Source organism: Heteronotia binoei, chromosome 7, assembly GCF_032191835.1.
Source record: "Heteronotia binoei isolate CCM8104 ecotype False Entrance Well chromosome 7, APGP_CSIRO_Hbin_v1, whole genome shotgun sequence".
Lineage (NCBI taxonomy): Eukaryota > Metazoa > Chordata > Lepidosauria > Squamata > Gekkonidae > Heteronotia > Heteronotia binoei.
Window position 1 is genome coordinate 115,776,267 of NC_083229.1, and position 17,659 is coordinate 115,793,925.

General features: G+C 43.3%; 1 protein-coding gene across 1 annotated transcript in view; it reads left to right on the forward strand.

The window, feature by feature from the left end:
* DUSP22 (dual specificity phosphatase 22) overlaps positions 1-17,659 on the forward strand; it is a 53,714-nt gene that overhangs the window by 22,964 nt on the left and 13,091 nt on the right. Inside the window, exons 5-6 of the mRNA XM_060244255.1 lie at positions 8,760-8,809; positions 15,657-15,731. Coding sequence (XP_060100238.1) covers positions 8,760-8,809; positions 15,657-15,731 — 125 coding nt within the window. The remainder of the gene's footprint in view (positions 1-8,759; positions 8,810-15,656; positions 15,732-17,659) is intronic.

Consider the following 17,659-nt stretch of genomic DNA (forward strand, 5'->3'; position numbering starts at 1 on the left):
CTGGGGTGCATTCCATCTCCCAGGGCAATTCATTGTCATGCTCAGTGTCCTACAGTTTAATAGAGAATTCTTTAAAAAAAATTAATAGGTGTTAGAGGCTGTTTAAATTTTTACCAACTGTTCTTCGTTCTGACTAATTCTGCGGAACTTGTCATCAGAACTTTGAATCATGTCTTAGGATTCACAGGTAGAATAATACAGACTTCAAAAATAAAGAGTTCTCCATTTTATGCTTGAAATTATTAGTAATACTATATGGTTTTTTTTAAAAAGTGGTGTATTACCAAGGTATTTTGGATTTTAATCCGATTCTCCTTAGATGACTGTAGTTCCTTCCCCTTTTCTGTTCTCTGCATGTTGCATTTGAGTCTACGTTGTGCTTACTGAAATTTTGAGAGAATAGAAACCCTGGAGAAAAATTCTGTTTTCATGGGGAGGGGGGAATTATTAGGTTTGGGTTAAATTCACCTTTTAACTAACCTGAAGAAGTGGATCGCTGGAGCTCTAATGCTGCAGCTGACCTTGCTGTTAAGAATCTATTTACAAATATATGTTTTGGTAAAGTGATTTCAGCATGAGCAGCCTCATTTCTCAAGCAAATGTTTAGAAGAGGGTGATTCAATCACCACTAAATATTGCTTCACCGCCTCAAGACTCAACATCTGTCCGAAAGTCATTCCTCCATGTTCAAAAATATTGCATGATTTTCCAGCCTTGGTTCTTTATCTACCTATTCATTGAATTATTTTTTAAATCCCGAACGCCTGTTTTGTTCACCCCGGGGGTACTTTTTAAATGATGAAATAACAGCGTGACCATTTTATTTTTTGCCAAACGGTCTGAATATTTTCAAGAATAAAATGAGTAACGAATGTACAAACTGTCCTGGGCGATTGTTCCTTAAAGCAACTGAAAGGACAAAAAAACAAATTACTGGGCTTTTTTTCAGTTTAGTGGTTGTGTAGTGGGGCCAGTCAGAACTTTTGGTAACCTCTTGAGTTCGGCTTGAGGAACTCTTGCATACCAACTGTTTCCTACATAAGCTGTTCTGAGGAGATGCCCTTGGTCCAAAAGAAGGGCTTCGATCCCTCATCTGTTGATGAGACAAGTCAAAATAACACACGAGGGGTTTTTTTTGGGCTAACCTGAAAGAACTTGCCAGGTGTTCGAGGTTTTCTATTTGCATATGGCTTCAACATGATCTAAACTTGAGGTTTTGTTTTTGGCTCTATAAAAAAGTATTTCTTGGAAGTCATCGTTGAAAGTTTTACATAAATTTAAATACTGAGAAGTTTGACGCCAAAAATAATGCTTTAAAAAAAAAAAGATTTCCAATCTAGACGTTTACTGTGAGGTTCGAATAACTAAACAGGTCCTGGCTATTACCCATCACTTAAAAGTGATGATTCATTGTGAAAAATGGCCACTTTAGGTTTAAAAGTTATGATATGGACACAGAGGACATTTACATTAAAATGCACCTGTAGCTACTTCATTTAAGAGCCTTTGGAAAGATTTATTCCCTGATTCTGAACATACATTTTTACGAAAGCAAGTTCTCTTGGGTTTTAATAGAATTTATTTTGAAAGGGTTGGCTAGCATAACTTTAGTGGTTCTTAGCTAGATGAATTTGAAGAATATTCTTTGACATGGCACTGTATATCTTAAAATTAGAAGGGGAAACCCTTACCATATAATTTGGACACAATTGCGTTGGCTGAAGGCTTTGGAAGTCAAGAAATTACAGCTGGTTTTGGTCTGACTTCGCTCTGTTTTCTTTCTACTCTTCAAATTGGCCACACTTTGTTGTATGCTATGTGTTGTTTGAACTGAGATTGAAGCCATGTGTCTTTGACACTTCAGATTCTCTCTGATACCATTTTCTTTTAAAAGATGTAGTAGCAGCAAAAGGGGATAAGAGGACAAAGTATCTTTTGGATTGGGAGGGTATTATGTGACTACATTTAAATGTTATTTAGTAATCATGAGACATTCTACAGTAAAAATCAAACGCAGTATAATTTTCCATTTACAGCAAATTTAAAATATATGTGTGTGGCTGAACTCCACCCTGATATTTAGAATTATTCCAGGATATCATATAGTTTGAATTATCTTGTGTTTAAATCTTTGGTTACATTTAATTTCCAAAATGTTGTAAATTGTTTTTGTTTTGCAAAAGCTTAATAACGTACGTTAAAAATTCTATCATAACATAAACTTTTATTATATTTTTTTAATTTTTTTGTAGATTGAAGTGTACTCTTCATAGCCAGCATCACCAAAAGATTGCTTTAAAATATTTATGGTTGTAATTTAGTGTTATCTGGTGTTTCCCCCCAAAAGCCTAAAAGTTTTGGAAAAAAAATGAAATTAGCATATCTTTTAAAACGTGCACACACATACAAAACTAAAGGGAATGGCCCTCATTTAGACCAGTAAACTATGATGCCCAGCTTAGAGTTCTTTGGCCCAAGAGCAGGATACCAGTGCAATGGCTGTTTTTACAGTCAGATCGAGTGTTAGAAAATCCTTTTGAACTCTTGCTTCTTTCAGCTTTGACAATCTTGAAATCAGAATACTTGCGCTAGTTTTGTTAACTCTCCCTTTGTATCGGTTTAGCTGTTTTCTTGACTTTCAGGGCCTAAGAGAAATAAAAGTCTTGTCTCTGTGGTTACGCTTGTCTGCTGAAATAGAAAACCGAGAGGAAAATGAATTTATTAGTACCGGCTTCCCATACGGGCTGATGCCCCGGAATTTGGGCGAACGGCCACCAAAGACTGAATGTGGCTGTCATTTATTCTCGTTAATTCTGCTTTCCATCGATTGTTGCTTCAGATGGAGCAGCAGCAGCCTAGGTGCAGTGATTTCCGGGATGTTGCCCTTTCATAGCGGTCAGCACAGTCTACCAATAAATTTTGGTCTTGTGCCATTTTAGTATTTAGAAAATTCCACCATTGCAGTGGGAAAAGAGTGCAAAGCCGTCCATGCCCAATTACTGACTTACTTTCATGCTACTCTATTACACTTCTCCTGCTCTTCATTTTGGAAGTTCAAAGTAGTTGCATGGCGATTCTAGCAATCTTCTATATAGGCATTGATGAGATACAGAAATGCTTAAACTAGTGCATTGAGTGTATGCCAATTGTGCAGAAGAGAGATGTACTCATATGCCCATATTCATTTCTTTTTGCTTTTGTACATCTGTGTTGTGATCTCCTTCTCCTCCTCCTTCCTCTCCTTCTTCTCCTCTTCCTCCTTTTCCCTTCTTCTGTTGCTGGCATTTCCTATTTGCTTTCTTTCTCTGTGCCATTTTTATCCAATTGATGCAGAAACAGGCATCAAAATGGTAATAATTCAACTGGATTTTGTTAGTGTCAGGGGGAAAAAAACAACAAAGGGGATTTTTTTATTAACAATTTTTTTTATTTTTTACAGAAATTCAGACAACTAACTTCACCAAATTGCCCAGTGCTGAACTAAAATAACACTGTTACTGTATAACAAACTAAAAGTAAATCATTTTTGCAGATAAAAGATTATTAGGCTTAAAATAAAATAATCCCCAATTTTTTTTAATCCAGTTCTGAGGAGCAAGACTTTGTTTATCTAACCATTTATAAGCTATTAATGTATTGGCTATTGAAAGTAGGGTCGAAATAATTTTTATCTTCAAAACTTCATTTTGTGGGTTTTTTCCTCCAAAATTCTAGCAAAATTGCCTCAGGCTGAAAAGAAATATTGACTTGTAACATCGTGTTGATCAACACAGGTGTTTGAAGTTTCACTTGGGTGGGGACAGCCAGTATCAGAAACTGGGATTTTCAGAGTGGCTGTGTGACAGAGCATCTGTTTTGTATGCAAAAGTTCCCAGGTTCAGTCCCCGGTACATCCAGTGCAAAAAGGATCCAAGTAGGGGATGTGAAATACACCTGAGACCCTGGAGAACTCCTGTGATTCATGGTAGACAATGCTGATTGGGAGATCAATGGTCTGTATTGGTGCAAGGTAGCTGCTTGTGTTTATGTAAAGTAGAAAATCTGGATGTAAAGGAGGAAGGCCATGCGTTTGATCCAGTCAGCTTTTCCATTGGAAGAAAAGGCAGGGGTGGTCTCATTTGGCCACCAAAAAAGGATATGCTGTGGATCGTGGGACCTGCATGAGCCAAAACTATGTAGAAAGGGGGCTGAAGTAAGGACGGGAAATAAGTGAGATGGAGTGAAAAAACCGGCTGAATCCAGCCCCATGTCTGCAATGTAAATCAAGGGCAGCAGGAAGACCTGTACCGGAGAACAGGCAGGTAGACGGGATCTGCTTAAACATTTCTGTATCCAAGGGTTGTTTTGTAGAAAAGCAGGTGGTGGAACTCAATATCGTAACTCATTAGCATATGCTGCCCCCCCGCCAAAAGCAACCCACAAGAAAAGAAAGCCCTGGGCGAGCGAGGCCTGCTTGGGCTGGCTAGAGATCCAGCCAGCCCAAGCAGGGCTCACTCACGTGGGGCTCTTCTGGATCATCACCCTCCAGTCAAAAGGCCAGCAAGTCACCTGCCACCCAAAATCACATAAGTGGAGAAAGGGTGGTGTGGGCTTCTCCAGGGGTTAATGAGGGCTGCTGAGGGTGTGGCAAAGCCCCTGGTGGCTGGCTGGCTGCCCACTCTCCTAATCCAGGGATTGTTATGCAGCTGCACCTACTATTCAATGGACAAGGTAAGTGGGGATGAAGAGGTGGAACTCTCAGAAGGGTTCAGGAGCTGTGCTCCTGTGAGCTCCTGCTGAATCTGAGGCCTGTCTGTATCTATCCTGTCTCCCCTTCAAATGAACCTCCCAGCTGTTTTTCCATACAGTCAGTTTTGTTTCCAATTTTCTAGCCCAACTAAGCAAAGAACATTTTAAAAAACTGTCAGGGAGAGAGCAGAGGAGGTTTGTGAGGGACAATCAGCAGGTAAGGGAAGGATCAAATAGCTCCCTCCTAACCAATGTGTTCTGTGGCGCAGAGTGCTAAAGCTGCAGTACTGCAGTCCTAAGCTCTGCTCACAACCTGAGTTCGATCCCCGGTGGAAGCTGGATTTTCAGGTAGCTGGCTTGAGGTTGACTCAGCCTTCCACACTTCCGAGGTCGGTAAAATGAGTAACCAGCTTGCTGGGGGGGGGGGAAGTGTAGATGACTGGGGAAGGCAATGGAAAACCAATCCGTAAAAAGTCTGCCGCGGAAACATTGTGAAAGCAGTGTCACCCCAGAGTTGGAAACGACTGGTGCTTGCTCAGGGGACCTTTCCCAACCAGCGTTCCCTCTAAGCTGAGTTAGTATGAGCTAGCTCACAGTTTTTTTAGACTCCGACTCACGCATTTTTGTCTTAGCTCAGGAAAAATGGCTCCAGAGCAAACTAATTGATGCAGTAGCTCACAACTTTAAATGAAGCAGAATTTCTGCTCTCAAAGACTCCACAGCTTAGAGGGAGCATTGCCCCTAACCACTGATTCTCACCTGCATTGTCATTGCAAGGTACACGTTGCGGGAAACCCCAAGTCTGCTTCATAACATGCGGTTCTCCACCCTTGGATAATCAGACAATTTGGATCCACGCTAATTATTATGCAAGAAGTTGTGTTGTACTGTGTGAAGGTGTCCTCCTAACTGGGCCTCGAAACTGCCATTCTCAAATTTAGTTTTTGACAAGGAGGGGAGGGAAGAGTCTCGTGTTGGCTTAAAGAAGAAGGAGAATTGCAGATTTATACCCCGCCCTTCTCTCTAAATCAGAGACTCAGCGTGGCTTGCAATCTCCTCTACGCCCCCCACAAGAGACACCCTGTGAGGTGGGTGGGGCTGAGAGGGCTCTCACAGCAGCTGCCCTTTCAAGGACAACTCCTACGAAAGCTATGGCTGACCCAAGGCCATTCCAGCAGCTGCAAGTGGAGGAGTGGGGAATCAAACCCAGGTCTCCCAGATAGGAGTCCACGCACTTAACCACTACACCAAACTGGCTTGGGTATCCTCCAAAGGCTAGTTTTGCATACAGGGGCGTCCCAAGCAGAGCGACATCCTTCTAGGCCTCTTGATTTCAGCGGACTAAGAAGTGCCAGGGGCCAGTGGGCGCTGTGCTGATCTTAGGGGAAAAAAAGAATTTGAGACATTTCAGAACTAGGAGGATAAATATTTGATTTCAGTTTAATTAAAGAACATGTTGAGCTAATCCTCCAAAGAGTTTTGCTTTGAAGCAAGGAAGTGGCACGTAACCACAGACCTCGGGATCTCTCTGTTCTATCGGCCCCCTAATAAATGTGTGTGTTTGACAAGAGTTGTTGCAGACTTCAGCTAAGTTAAACCATTTTTTTAAATGGGCACTGTTCTCTTGCAAATTTCAAGTCACTTGGCATTGGTTCAAATGCTGCCTCGAGGCTTTGGAGTTCCTTAATTATACTGCTGTGTATTCAGACCTGGTGTGTTGTACTAATGACTCTGTGTGTGTGTGTGTGGTGGTGGTTGATTCCCCCCACCTTTTTGCCCTTTTGATTATTTCCTTGCTTTGTACGGATTTTAATTTCATCCTCAGTCCCCCACCCGGTGAATATTGCCTTTTGAAACCAGCACTTGAGTCTGATCTTTTAGCTTTTATATATTGTAGCTTTCCTTCGGGCACTCTTATTGTGGCTTGTTGACATGAATTTGTGCTGCTTTGGTTAGAAGTTTCTTTGGGACCGTTCTTAGATGTCAGCCTGCAGGCCGCGTGCACACGAAAAAGTGCCTCTTCTCGCTTGGGCATGACTGCAGAAGGTTCATTGCAGTACTGAACTTCCTTTCTTTTTTGTTTTGTTTTGTACAACTGAGTTCAACAATTGACTTGCTCCTGTTCGTAGTTTTTTTAAAATCTTGTTTTGTTTTTAACAGCCACTTTTAGATAAATGGAATAATGTAAAGACATTTTACGAAGTAATATTTAAAACAGGAGTGTCAAACATGCAGCCAGGGGGCCATATTAGGCCCTCGGAAGCCTCCTATCAGGCCCCCGAGCAACTGGCTGTCACCTGCTTCCTTCTCCCTCTCTCTTGCTTCCTTCTGTATAACAGCTTGCTTTGCAAGGCTTGCTCAATTGCACAGGAGCTACAGAGCAAATCCTCTGTTTTCTCCATTGACTGAGACTCCTCCCTTGGGGAGGAAGAGAGGAGGAATAGCTTGCTTTGCCTGGCTATCTCAATCACACAGCAGAGCTACTGAGCCGAGCCCCTCTTCCTTCTATTGGCTGAGGCTCCTCTCCCGTCAGTCCCCTGAGGAAGGAAGGAAAGAGCGAGAGCTTCTTTTGCCCAGTTCCCTGGAAAGTACCTTTGAGACCAAGTGCCAACGTTTTAAGCATGTTTTAAGTTTTTAAATATATATATATTTAATTGTGTTTCTCTGTGTCCTTTATAAAGTTTATATCTCTGCTATTTTGTCTTAAATAGGCACAGCCCGACATGGCCTGGTCCAACCTGACACGGCCTGGCCCAACAAGGTCTCCTTTATGTCAGTTCCAGCCCTCATAACAAATTAGTTCGACACCCCTGATTTAAAAACTGTTTGCCTTTTCTCTTTTAAATGCAGGATCTTTTTCAGGGCTTTTTTTGAACAGGAACGCAGTTCCAGCTGGCTTGGTGTCAGGGGGTGAGGCCTAATATGCAAATATGTTCCGGCTGGGCTTTTTCTACAAAAAAAGCTCTGGTCCTTTTAAAGAAACTTGCATGAGCTTGTGACCCTCCCCTCTGCCCAGCCAAGTCTGAAGTCTTTTTCCAGGCCAGGGAGCCTTACTTCAATGGAAGAGTAAGGAAGGAAGGAAGATGGATAGAGGAAGGCTTTGTACTTGCATACAGGCTGTTATCCTTGAAAGCATCTTTTACAGAGCTCTGGAGGCTCTTAGTTGTAATACCTAAATGGAGCCTTCCGGTTCAGAGGCTGTGGAGTTCTCAGCACTGGTGACAAATTGAAGGGGGAGTACCACCCCCAATTTGCAAATGTCATAGTCTCTACTGGCTTCTTTTAGAACCTATTTGCTGGTGTGACCCAAGAGGCAGTTCTTAAGAAGTTTCCCCCTCTTTTCCAAAGAATGTGTTTAAAACAGCGCGGAAAGATTTGATATTATTTGGGGTGAGAGTGGACTTAAAAAGTGAGTCTAGCACTGCAATAATCTCCACAAGTGAAAATGTTTATTTTAAAAAATCCACACTGCAGTTTGGTTAAGTAAACCCATTAAATATAGTGCTGAACGGCATATAGCATCCTTTCCCACATGCTCGCGCACACGTTTCTTTACACTCGTTTTGAGAAAGCCAGAAGTACATATGGAGTAGCACATTAGCAATTTATAGTATTCAGATGAATGAGACATTTGTGGAAATAAATATCAGGGCTTTTTTTTTAGCAGGAATGCAGTTTCGACTGGGTTTGTGTCAGGGGTGTGGCCTAGTATGCAAATGAGTTCCTGCTGGACTTTTCCCTACAAAAATAGCCCTGGTAAATATAATTCCAAATCTTGAATGCAGTGACTCCCCTTTGCAGAGATTCAGTCTGACATGTGCATACTTGCCTTTGCAAACATGAAAATGATCTTGTTTTTATTCCATGGTAGAGGGAACAAAATCTTTAAGTGGGACTTCATTTGTTGCCTTCTGCGGAGCTACAAAACATTAAAAAGCCAGAACAGAACTTGCTTCTGCTTCTTGAATATGTTTATATCTTGTAACTTTCTTTTCTTCCCATTAACATTATTTTTTTTTTAATCTAAACAGGGAGTGAAGTATCTGTGTATCCCTGCTGCTGATTCACCCTCACAGAATTTGTAAGTATTTTTGTAACAAAAGGTTGCAATTGAATATGTTGATTGGTTTTACTTAATTGCTTTGCTGCTTTTTGCGAGAAGCAGAGGCAAAAGGCCATGTTGCTGGCCATGAATTTCTATACATAAAATGTTGGATTCCTTCCTTGCCATAAAGCTAACCATGTAGCAGAAGTCGAGTGGAAATAAAGCAGAAGTCGAGTGACACTCATGAACTGATTTCTCGTTAACGTTGCTCTGCCCCCAGGCTTCTGCCTGTCCTCCCCAGCACAAGCTATCGATTTCCCACCAATTGCTCTATGGGCGCATTTTGACACAGGGCTCCCTCCAGTTCCCCTCACAGTTTCTTAATCCTTAAAAGACAGCATCACAAAGCCGCAAGGGGAACTGGAGAGAGCCGCACATCAAAATGCACCTGCGGACCAAGTGGTGGGAAATAGTTAGCTTGCACCAGGGAAGACAGAAGCCTAGGGGTGGAGGAATGCTAGCGAGAAATTGGTCCAGGAAAATTTGTTCCGGCATCAACTTTCATAAACCAGAGCTTGCTTCATCAGATGGGTGAGGTGCTGGTTCATCAGGTCTTTTAATATAAACAGCAGAAAGGGGCAAGGGGTGTATGCATGTCTATAAATTGTGGATTCATGGATTTACACACTAGTGCATCTGATGCAGTGGCTCTTGAAAATAATAATAATATTAGTATTTAAGGCAGGGGTGTAAAACTAATTTGTTATGAGGGCCAAATCTGATATAAATGAGACTTTGTTGGGCCGGGCCATCTGTGTTATAAAATGTAATGCCAGGAAGCGGAGATACAAACTTTATAAAGGATGCAGAGGTTTCTTTCTTTCTTTCTTTCTTTCTTTCTTTCTTTCTTTCTTTCTTTCTTTCTTTCTTTCTTTCTTTCTTTCTTTCTTTCTTTCTTCCTTCTCTTTCTCTGTATCTCTTTCTCCCTCCCTCCTTCCCTCCGTTCCTTGTAAAAAGGTGCTTTCTTTGTATCTTTCTCATGGGATCAAGGGATCTGGGCAAAAGAAGCTCTGTCTCTTTCCCTCCCTCCCCAGGGGACAAGGAGGAGGAGAAGCCTCAGCCTGTAAAATAAAAGAAGTTTGGTTCAGTAGCTCTGCTGTGGGACTGAGAGAGCCTGGCAAAACAAGCTGTTCCTCTCCGAGAGAGGAGCCTCAGCCAATGGAGAAAATAGAGGCTTTGCTCTGTAGCACGTATGCGATTGAGCAAGCCTGGAAATGCAAGCTGTGACGCAGAAGGAAGCAAGAGAGAGGGAGGAGGAAGCAGACTTGCTCACGGGCCTGATAGGAGCATTTATTTATTGCCAGTCCTAATTGGAGATTTTAAATTGTCGTCATAGTTTTTTTAAAAAAATAATAATTGTTTTTATATTGTAAGTTACCCTGAGTTCTGCAACGTAGAAATCCTCCTAATAAGTGTGTTAAATAAGTAAATAAATAAATTTCCCAATTGTTCCCGCAGCTAGGGATGCCAACTCTGGAGATTTGAAGGTGGAGTCGGGGAGGGGGGGATTTGGGGAAGTATGATACCATTGAGTCTACCAACCAAAACAACCATTTCCTTCATGGGAACCGATCACTGTAGTCTCCATCCCCCTCTCCTGGAAGTGGGCAGCCCTATCCCCACCCACTTCCCGATTCCTTAAACTCCCCCCTCATTTAACCCCCCCCCCACTTTAACTGTTTTGTAGTTAAAGTACCAAATAACTTTTCTTATGGTGCCCTACACGAGTGGGGGGAGGGAGTGTTCCTGTAGACACCTGTTTATGTCAAAAGGAGAAAGGTGTTTTTAGCAAAACTGAAATGTGCAGCTGACAGTTGCTAAACCTTCCCCCCCACATCTCTCGCCTCACCTCTCTGTGCTCTGGTGTTTTTAGCTCTTTTCATCCTGCTCAGCTTATTTCCATTAGTACAGATGAAGTGGAAATAAAGTCCTTAAAGTGTAAGAACATAGTGAAGGGAAAAGGAAGGAAAGGCAGCTCTGTGTTTTGTTTTGGGTTTGTGCAATCAAGTTCCCCCACTTCACCTGTGAACAGGTAGACGCGTGTATAAACAGTCTCAAATGGTTGCCATGAGAACAAAGGCCAGCGTAGTTGACGCATCAAGGCCTCACCATGTGTGGCTCTTTTTTGATGACCATTGGGTTTGTTAGAATCCCCAAGATCTTAATAAAAATCTGATTTTGCAGTTAAGTTCCACATGATCACACACGGAGCTGCCTTATCCTGAATCTGACCAGTGGTCCATCAAGGTCAGTATTGTCTATCCAGACTGGCAGGGGCCTTCCAGGATTTCAGGTGGAGGTGCTCCACCTTACTTACTATCTGATCCTTAACTGGAAATGCTGGGGATTGAACCTGAGATTTTCTGTGTGCTAAGCAGATGCTCTCCCACTGAGACTCAGCATCCCCACCCCTCAAGTTGAAGATGCAGTTACACCAGGAACTAAGTGGCATCCAGTGTTCCCTCTAAGCTGAGTTAGTGTGAGCTAGCTCATAGATTTTTGCCCTCCAGCTCACACTTTTTTATCTTAGCTCAGGAAAAATAGTCCCAGAGCAAACTAATTTATTCAATAGCTCACAACTTTAATGCCAGTAGCTCACAACTTTATTGTCAGTGGCTCACAAAGTAGAATTTTTGCTCACAAGACTCCATGGCTTAGAGGGAACATTGGCCATCATCTAGGATGATGTCAGAATAGCTCAAATGATTCCAGTATACCTCAGAGCCTCCACTCACAAGTAAAAAGCAGGGCTTCTCTCATTCTTTCTCCCCTTTCCCCAAGCCAGATTAGACAAGTAAATTACAGATGCAGCGTAAGGAAGAGCCCAAGGAACATCCTGCCACTCAGACTTTTTTTGTAGTAGGAACTCGATTGCATATTAGGCCACACCCACCTGATGTAGCCAATCCTCCTGGAGTTTACAGTAGCCCCTGTACTAAGATCTCTGTAATCTCTTGGAGGATTGGCTACATCAGAGGGGTGTGGCCTAATATGCAAAGGAGTTCCTTCTGCTGCTGCTGCAAAAAAAGCCCTGCTGCCACCCTAAGCAGCTCTATTCAGAATCCAGCAGAAGTCTATTCAGGGGGACCTTACTCCCAAGAAAGTGTCTTTAGGATTGCCCTGCCAGTAATACATCATTATGGATTGCTTTTGGCTTGTTGGAAGGGTGTGGCCGAGTGATTCTCATGTAGAATGTTCCAGGTTGAATCCCAGGCATCTCCAGAGAAAAGGAGCTGGTACTAAGAAATACAGAAGATCTCTCCCTGTGACTTGAAACATAGAGCCTGAAGGGACCTCAAGGGTCATCTAATTCAACCCTCTGCACAATGCAGGAAATTCACAACTTTTCCCCCCACCCCCCATCACTTTCTCCTACTCCTTGCTCTGTACCTGGAGGAAGGGGTGGGGGACAGGATCCTTGGACAGTCTGTCCTGGAGGAAAATTCATTCCTGACCCCCAGGTGGTGATTAGCATTACCCTGGGCATGTAAGGAAAACCCATGAGAGCTGAGCACTGACTCATGTCTTCCTGTGCTCCATCTCATGATCTGCCTAAGTTTACATACTCAGCATTGGTAGTATATGGCTTTCTAGCCTCTGCTTCAAAACCTCCAAAGAAAGCGAGCCCACCACTACCCGAGGAAGCCTGTCCCTGGGGAGGGACGGTGGCTCAGTGGTAGAGCATCTGCTTGGTAAGCAGAAGGCTACAACACCACCCAAATGCAAGTCACAGATGACATATGGCAACCCGTCATGGGGCTTTCAAGGCAAGAGAAGATGAGTAGAGGTGGTTTGTCACTGCCTCCCTCTGCGTAGCAACCTTGGACTTCCTTGGTGGTTTCTCATCCAAGGACAAGCCATAGGCAGTTTCTAAGCTTTGACAGGCTCACAGGCTGCTGTTTTAGAGTTAGGTACTATTTTTATAGTGCTTTACAGTACTTGAATGTAAACTTCTTTGAAAATGGGGGGAAAGCAACACAAAAAACCTAGGTGAAGATCAACAAGAGGGACGGTGGCTCAGTGGTAGAGCATCTGCTTGGTAAGCAGAAGGTCCCAGGTTCAATCCCTGGCATCTCCAAAAAAGGGTCCAGGCAAATAGGTGTGAAAAACCTCAGCTTGAGACCCTGGAGAGCTGCTGCCAGTCTGAGAAGACAATACTGACTTTGAAGGACCAAGTGTCTGATTCAGTATAAGGCAGCTTCATATGTTCATATATGTTCATATGTTCCACTGAGGAATCACTCCGTCAGGAAGTTCTTCCTAATGTTTAGCCAAAAACTCTTTTGATTTAATTTCAGTCCATTGGTTCTGGTCTTTGGAGAGACTGTGCTGGTCTTGAGACACCAGTGGTCTGATTCAAAACGAGGCTCCTTTATGTGTTCATGTGGTGGCCAGTGATTGGTTGGTTTTACCCAGACAAGCAGACGTTACAAAACATGCCACCTTTAAATTTGAAAAGACTGATTTTCATGGGCAGGCAGTACAATAACTCTGGTGCATCATTTCCAAAGTGAACTACTCGCTTCAATTTATAAAACATAGCTAATGTCAAAAGTTCAGGTATTTTCCAGTAGCTAAAAATGAGGCTTTCTGTCCATTATAGTCACCGCGTGCTTTAAATAGGTCCATGTGATTTGAAGCTGAAGGCTGCTGTATGTGACAGGAAGTCCTCGTTCTAGCCTGAGTTCACTTGTGTGGTTCAGATCAGCACAGCAAACCTCTGAACAGAGAGAGGGCAGCCTTCAGGAGATTATTTTTGCTTCTCCTCAGTCCCATCTATTATATAGCGATTTTTTTTAAAAAAGGACTCTCATACTATTATAGAACAAAATGTGAGTCCAATGGCACCTTTAAGACCAACAAAGTTTAATTCTGGGTATAAGCTTTCATGTGTTGTTCATGCACACGAAAACTTGCAGCTGCTAGAATTACCTTGGGTCAGCCATAGCTCTCGTAGAGGTTGTCCTTGAAAGGGCAGCTTCCGGGAGAGTTCTCTCCGCCCCACCCACTTCACAGGGTGTCTGTTGTGGTGGAGGAAGATAAAGGAGATTGTAGGCCACTCTGAGACTGATTCCGAGAGAAGGGCAGGGTATAAATCTACAGTCATCGTCTTCTTCTTTTCTTCTTCTTCTTACCAACATGGCTACCCACCTGAATCTACTTTATAGAATTATTGTAATTATTACCCTGGAGAAGGCCTGTGAAAGCTTTTCATGCAGTTCGTGATGGGAAATTCACAGGTATTCTTGCACCAATCCATCCATATCTAAATTGGGATTTCTGCCTCTAGGTTGTGAAATTCCTGGAGATTTGCCGCCATAGATCCCTAATGCCACCAGAGAGTTCACCTTCCAAAGCAGCGGCCATTTTCTTCAGGGGAAGTGATCTCTTGTCACCTGGAGATCAGTCGTAACAGTGGGAAATCACCAGCCCCCGCCTGGAAACTACAACCATGGAGGGATTCACAGGAAGAGGTAGAATTGGAAAGACACCATGAATAAATAACAAGACTTAGAATACAAATTTTTCAATACATACATGTAACAGTTCCTGTGTGTTTCTTTGTTTCATAGCAGTTCCTACTGGTAGGGAGGGATGGTGGCTCAGTGATAGAGCATCTGCTTGGTAAGCAGAAGGTCCCAGGTTCAATCCCCGGCATCTCCAACTAAAAAGGGTCCAGGCAAGTAGGCGTGAAAAACCTCAGCTTGAGACCCTGGAGAGCTGCTGCCAGTCTGAGTAGACAATACTGACTTTGATGGACCAAGGGTCTGATTCAGTATAAGGCAGCTTCATATGTTCATATGTTCACTGCCAGAAGAAAGAAAGATCCCGCCTATACTGAGGTTGAACAGCACCTTAAAATGTATTTTAAATTGGTTTTTTTTTAAAAAAAAATCATTATAAATGCTTTTGAACTGACTGTTGGCCACCCTGAGTCCACTTGTGGAGAGGGCAGGATATAAGACTAAAGCAATAAATAAATAATAAACATCTTCCCCAGCTTCTGATTCAGTATAAGGCAGCTTCATATGTTCATATATTTTCTCTGCAATAGATATAACAATTCATAAATAAATTTTCCAAGTGTCCACTGAGATTTAGAAAAGTCCCAAACTAGTCATAGCCTCCAAAAATAGCCTCCAACTTTTAAAAGTGCACCCAGCTTCACAGGAGAGAAAAAAATGCTTGTGCAGAAGTTCGTAAATTGGTACTCTAAATCTTATTTGTTATTTAATCATGGTGTCTTTCCAGTTCTACCTCTTCCTGTGAATCTCTCCATGGTTGTATATTCTAAAAAGGTAAAGGCAGTCCCCTGTGCAAGCACCAGTCGTTTCCAACTCTGGGATGACGTTGCATCACAATGTTTGCATGGCAGACTTTTTTACGGGGTGGTTTGCCATTGCCTTCCCCAGTCATCTACGCTTTCCCTCTGGGTACTCGTTTTACCGACCTCAGAAGGATGAAAGGCTGAGTCAACCTTGAGCCAGCTACCTGAACCCAGCTTCCTTGGGGGTTGAACTCAGGTTGTGAGCAGAGCTTGGACTTTAGTACTGCAGCTTACCACTTTGTGCCACTTGGAAACTGGCAACCCTAAGGAGGGTATGCAGGATTTTTAAAAAACACAGTTCATGTGAGTGAGGGATACTGAATCCTGCCCCCATCTGTTTTTACCTCTCTGCATTCGTACCTCTCTGCATTCTGTTTTAAAAGAAATACTGATATTAAGCAACTTTTCAGTCTTGTGACTTTCAGAAGCCTATTAACCTCTATCCCACAGTGTTGGATTTTTTGACATCCTTTCCCCTTCTCCTCTGATGTTTAGAGCCAGACACTTCAAAGAAAGTATTGAATTTATCCACGAATGCCGGCTTAGGGGCGAAAGCTGTCTCGTGCACTGGTATGTATTTCAGACACTCCTGGATTGATTCTTTCTGTTGTGCTGTTCGTTACTTCTAGGCCTGTGAAAACTCATGGGTGGGAAAGGCCGGCTGTATTTTTGAACAGCAGGGCTTAGGATTTCAGGAGTGGCTCCGTAATGGCAAACCGCCTCTGAACGTCTCTTGCCTTGAAAACGCTGTGGGGTTGCTGTAAGTCAGACTCTGTCACAACTCTGATATTGGCAGTCTCCCATCCAAACCTATTTTGTTTACTGTAGCTTGTGCTGCTGAATTCGCAACCCCTTTTTCCACATCACTACCAGGGAGAGGTTTAAAACGCAGTTGCGGGAGTGAAAACGGCCCTGGATCAAGCCACGCTGAGTGGCCCTTGTGGCATTTCAAGCCAGTGCTGCAGGGGTTAGTTTGTATAGCAGCGCTGGTGACAATAGGTGTTAGCGCATTTCAGGGCTTTTTTTGTAGCAGGAACTCCTTTGCGTATTAGGCCACACTAGGGTTGCCAAGTCTGACACAAGAAATAACTGGGGACTTTGAGGGTGGATTCAGGAGACTTTGGGGGTGGAGCCGGGAGTAAGGGTGTGGCAAGCAGAATTGAACTCCAAAGGGAGTTCTGGCCATCACATTTAAAGGGACCATGCTCCTTTTAAATGCCTTCCCTCCATATGGAATAATGAAGGATAGGGGCACCATCTTTGGGGGCTCATAGAATTGGACCTCCCAGTCCAATTTTTTTGAAACTTGAGGATTATTTTGAGGAGAGTCATCAGATGCTATGCTGAAAATTTGGTGCCTCTACTTCAAAAACACAACTCCCTAGAGCCCCAGATACCCATGGATCAATTCTCCATTGTACCCTATGGGAATCATTCTCCATAGGGAATAATTGAGTGCCCAGCAGACATTTCCTCCCCACCACACCCTGCTTTCTGAGGACCCTGAAACGGGGGAGGGCCTCTAAACTGGGGGATCCCCCGCCCCCCACCTGGAGATTGGCAGCCCTAAGCGACACACCCCTGATGTAGCCAGTCCTTCAAGAGCTTGCATTCAGGGCTCTTCTTACAGGGCCTACTGTAAGTTCCTTGAGGGATTGGCTACAGCAGAGAGTGTGGCCTAATATGCAAAGGAGTTCCTGCTACAAAAAAAAGCCCTGACTCATCGATTGTTTTCTGTTTCCAGCTGACAGTAGTACAGGAGAAAATGGGAGAACTGGCACTGATTACTATTGTCATTGATGTGCATCGAAGGGTCCCTTAGCTAGCAGAGTGCCTGAGGTTTGGCTAGGTGTATACCTGGCTGCCAGTGGCCCTCTAGGTCAGTGGCTCAGTGAGAGACTTCCGTGTCAATTAAATGGCCGCTCCACTGCTGTGCAATCGGAATGATGCGGTTTTGGGTTAAAGTCCCAATATATGCATTGGAAAGAGAAAGAAGTACATATCTCCCTGTCTCACAATACAAGAACCTGTGGGCATTCAATGAAATTAATGAGCAGTAGGCATAGAACTGATAAAAGGAAGTACTTCTTTGCCCAAAGAGTCATTAACATGTGGAATTCACTGCCACAGGAAGTGGTGATAGCTACAGGCATAGACAGCTTCAAGAGGGGATTGGATCAACATATGGAGTAGAGGTCCATGAGTGACTATTAGCCACAAGGTATAGATCAGGGGCATCAAACATACGGCCCAGGGGGTAAATCAGACCCCCAAGCAACTGGCTGTCATCTGCTTCCTTCTTCCTCTCTCTTGCTTCCTCTTCCTGCATCACAACTTCCTTTGCCGGGCTTGCTCCACTGCACAGCAGAGCTACTGAGCCAATCCTCTCTCCTTTCTATTGGCTGAGGCTCTTCCCCCTCCTGGTGCCCTAAGGAAGGAAGGAAAGAGTTAGAGCTTCCTTTGCCCAGTTCTCTGGGTCACATGGGAGATATATAAAG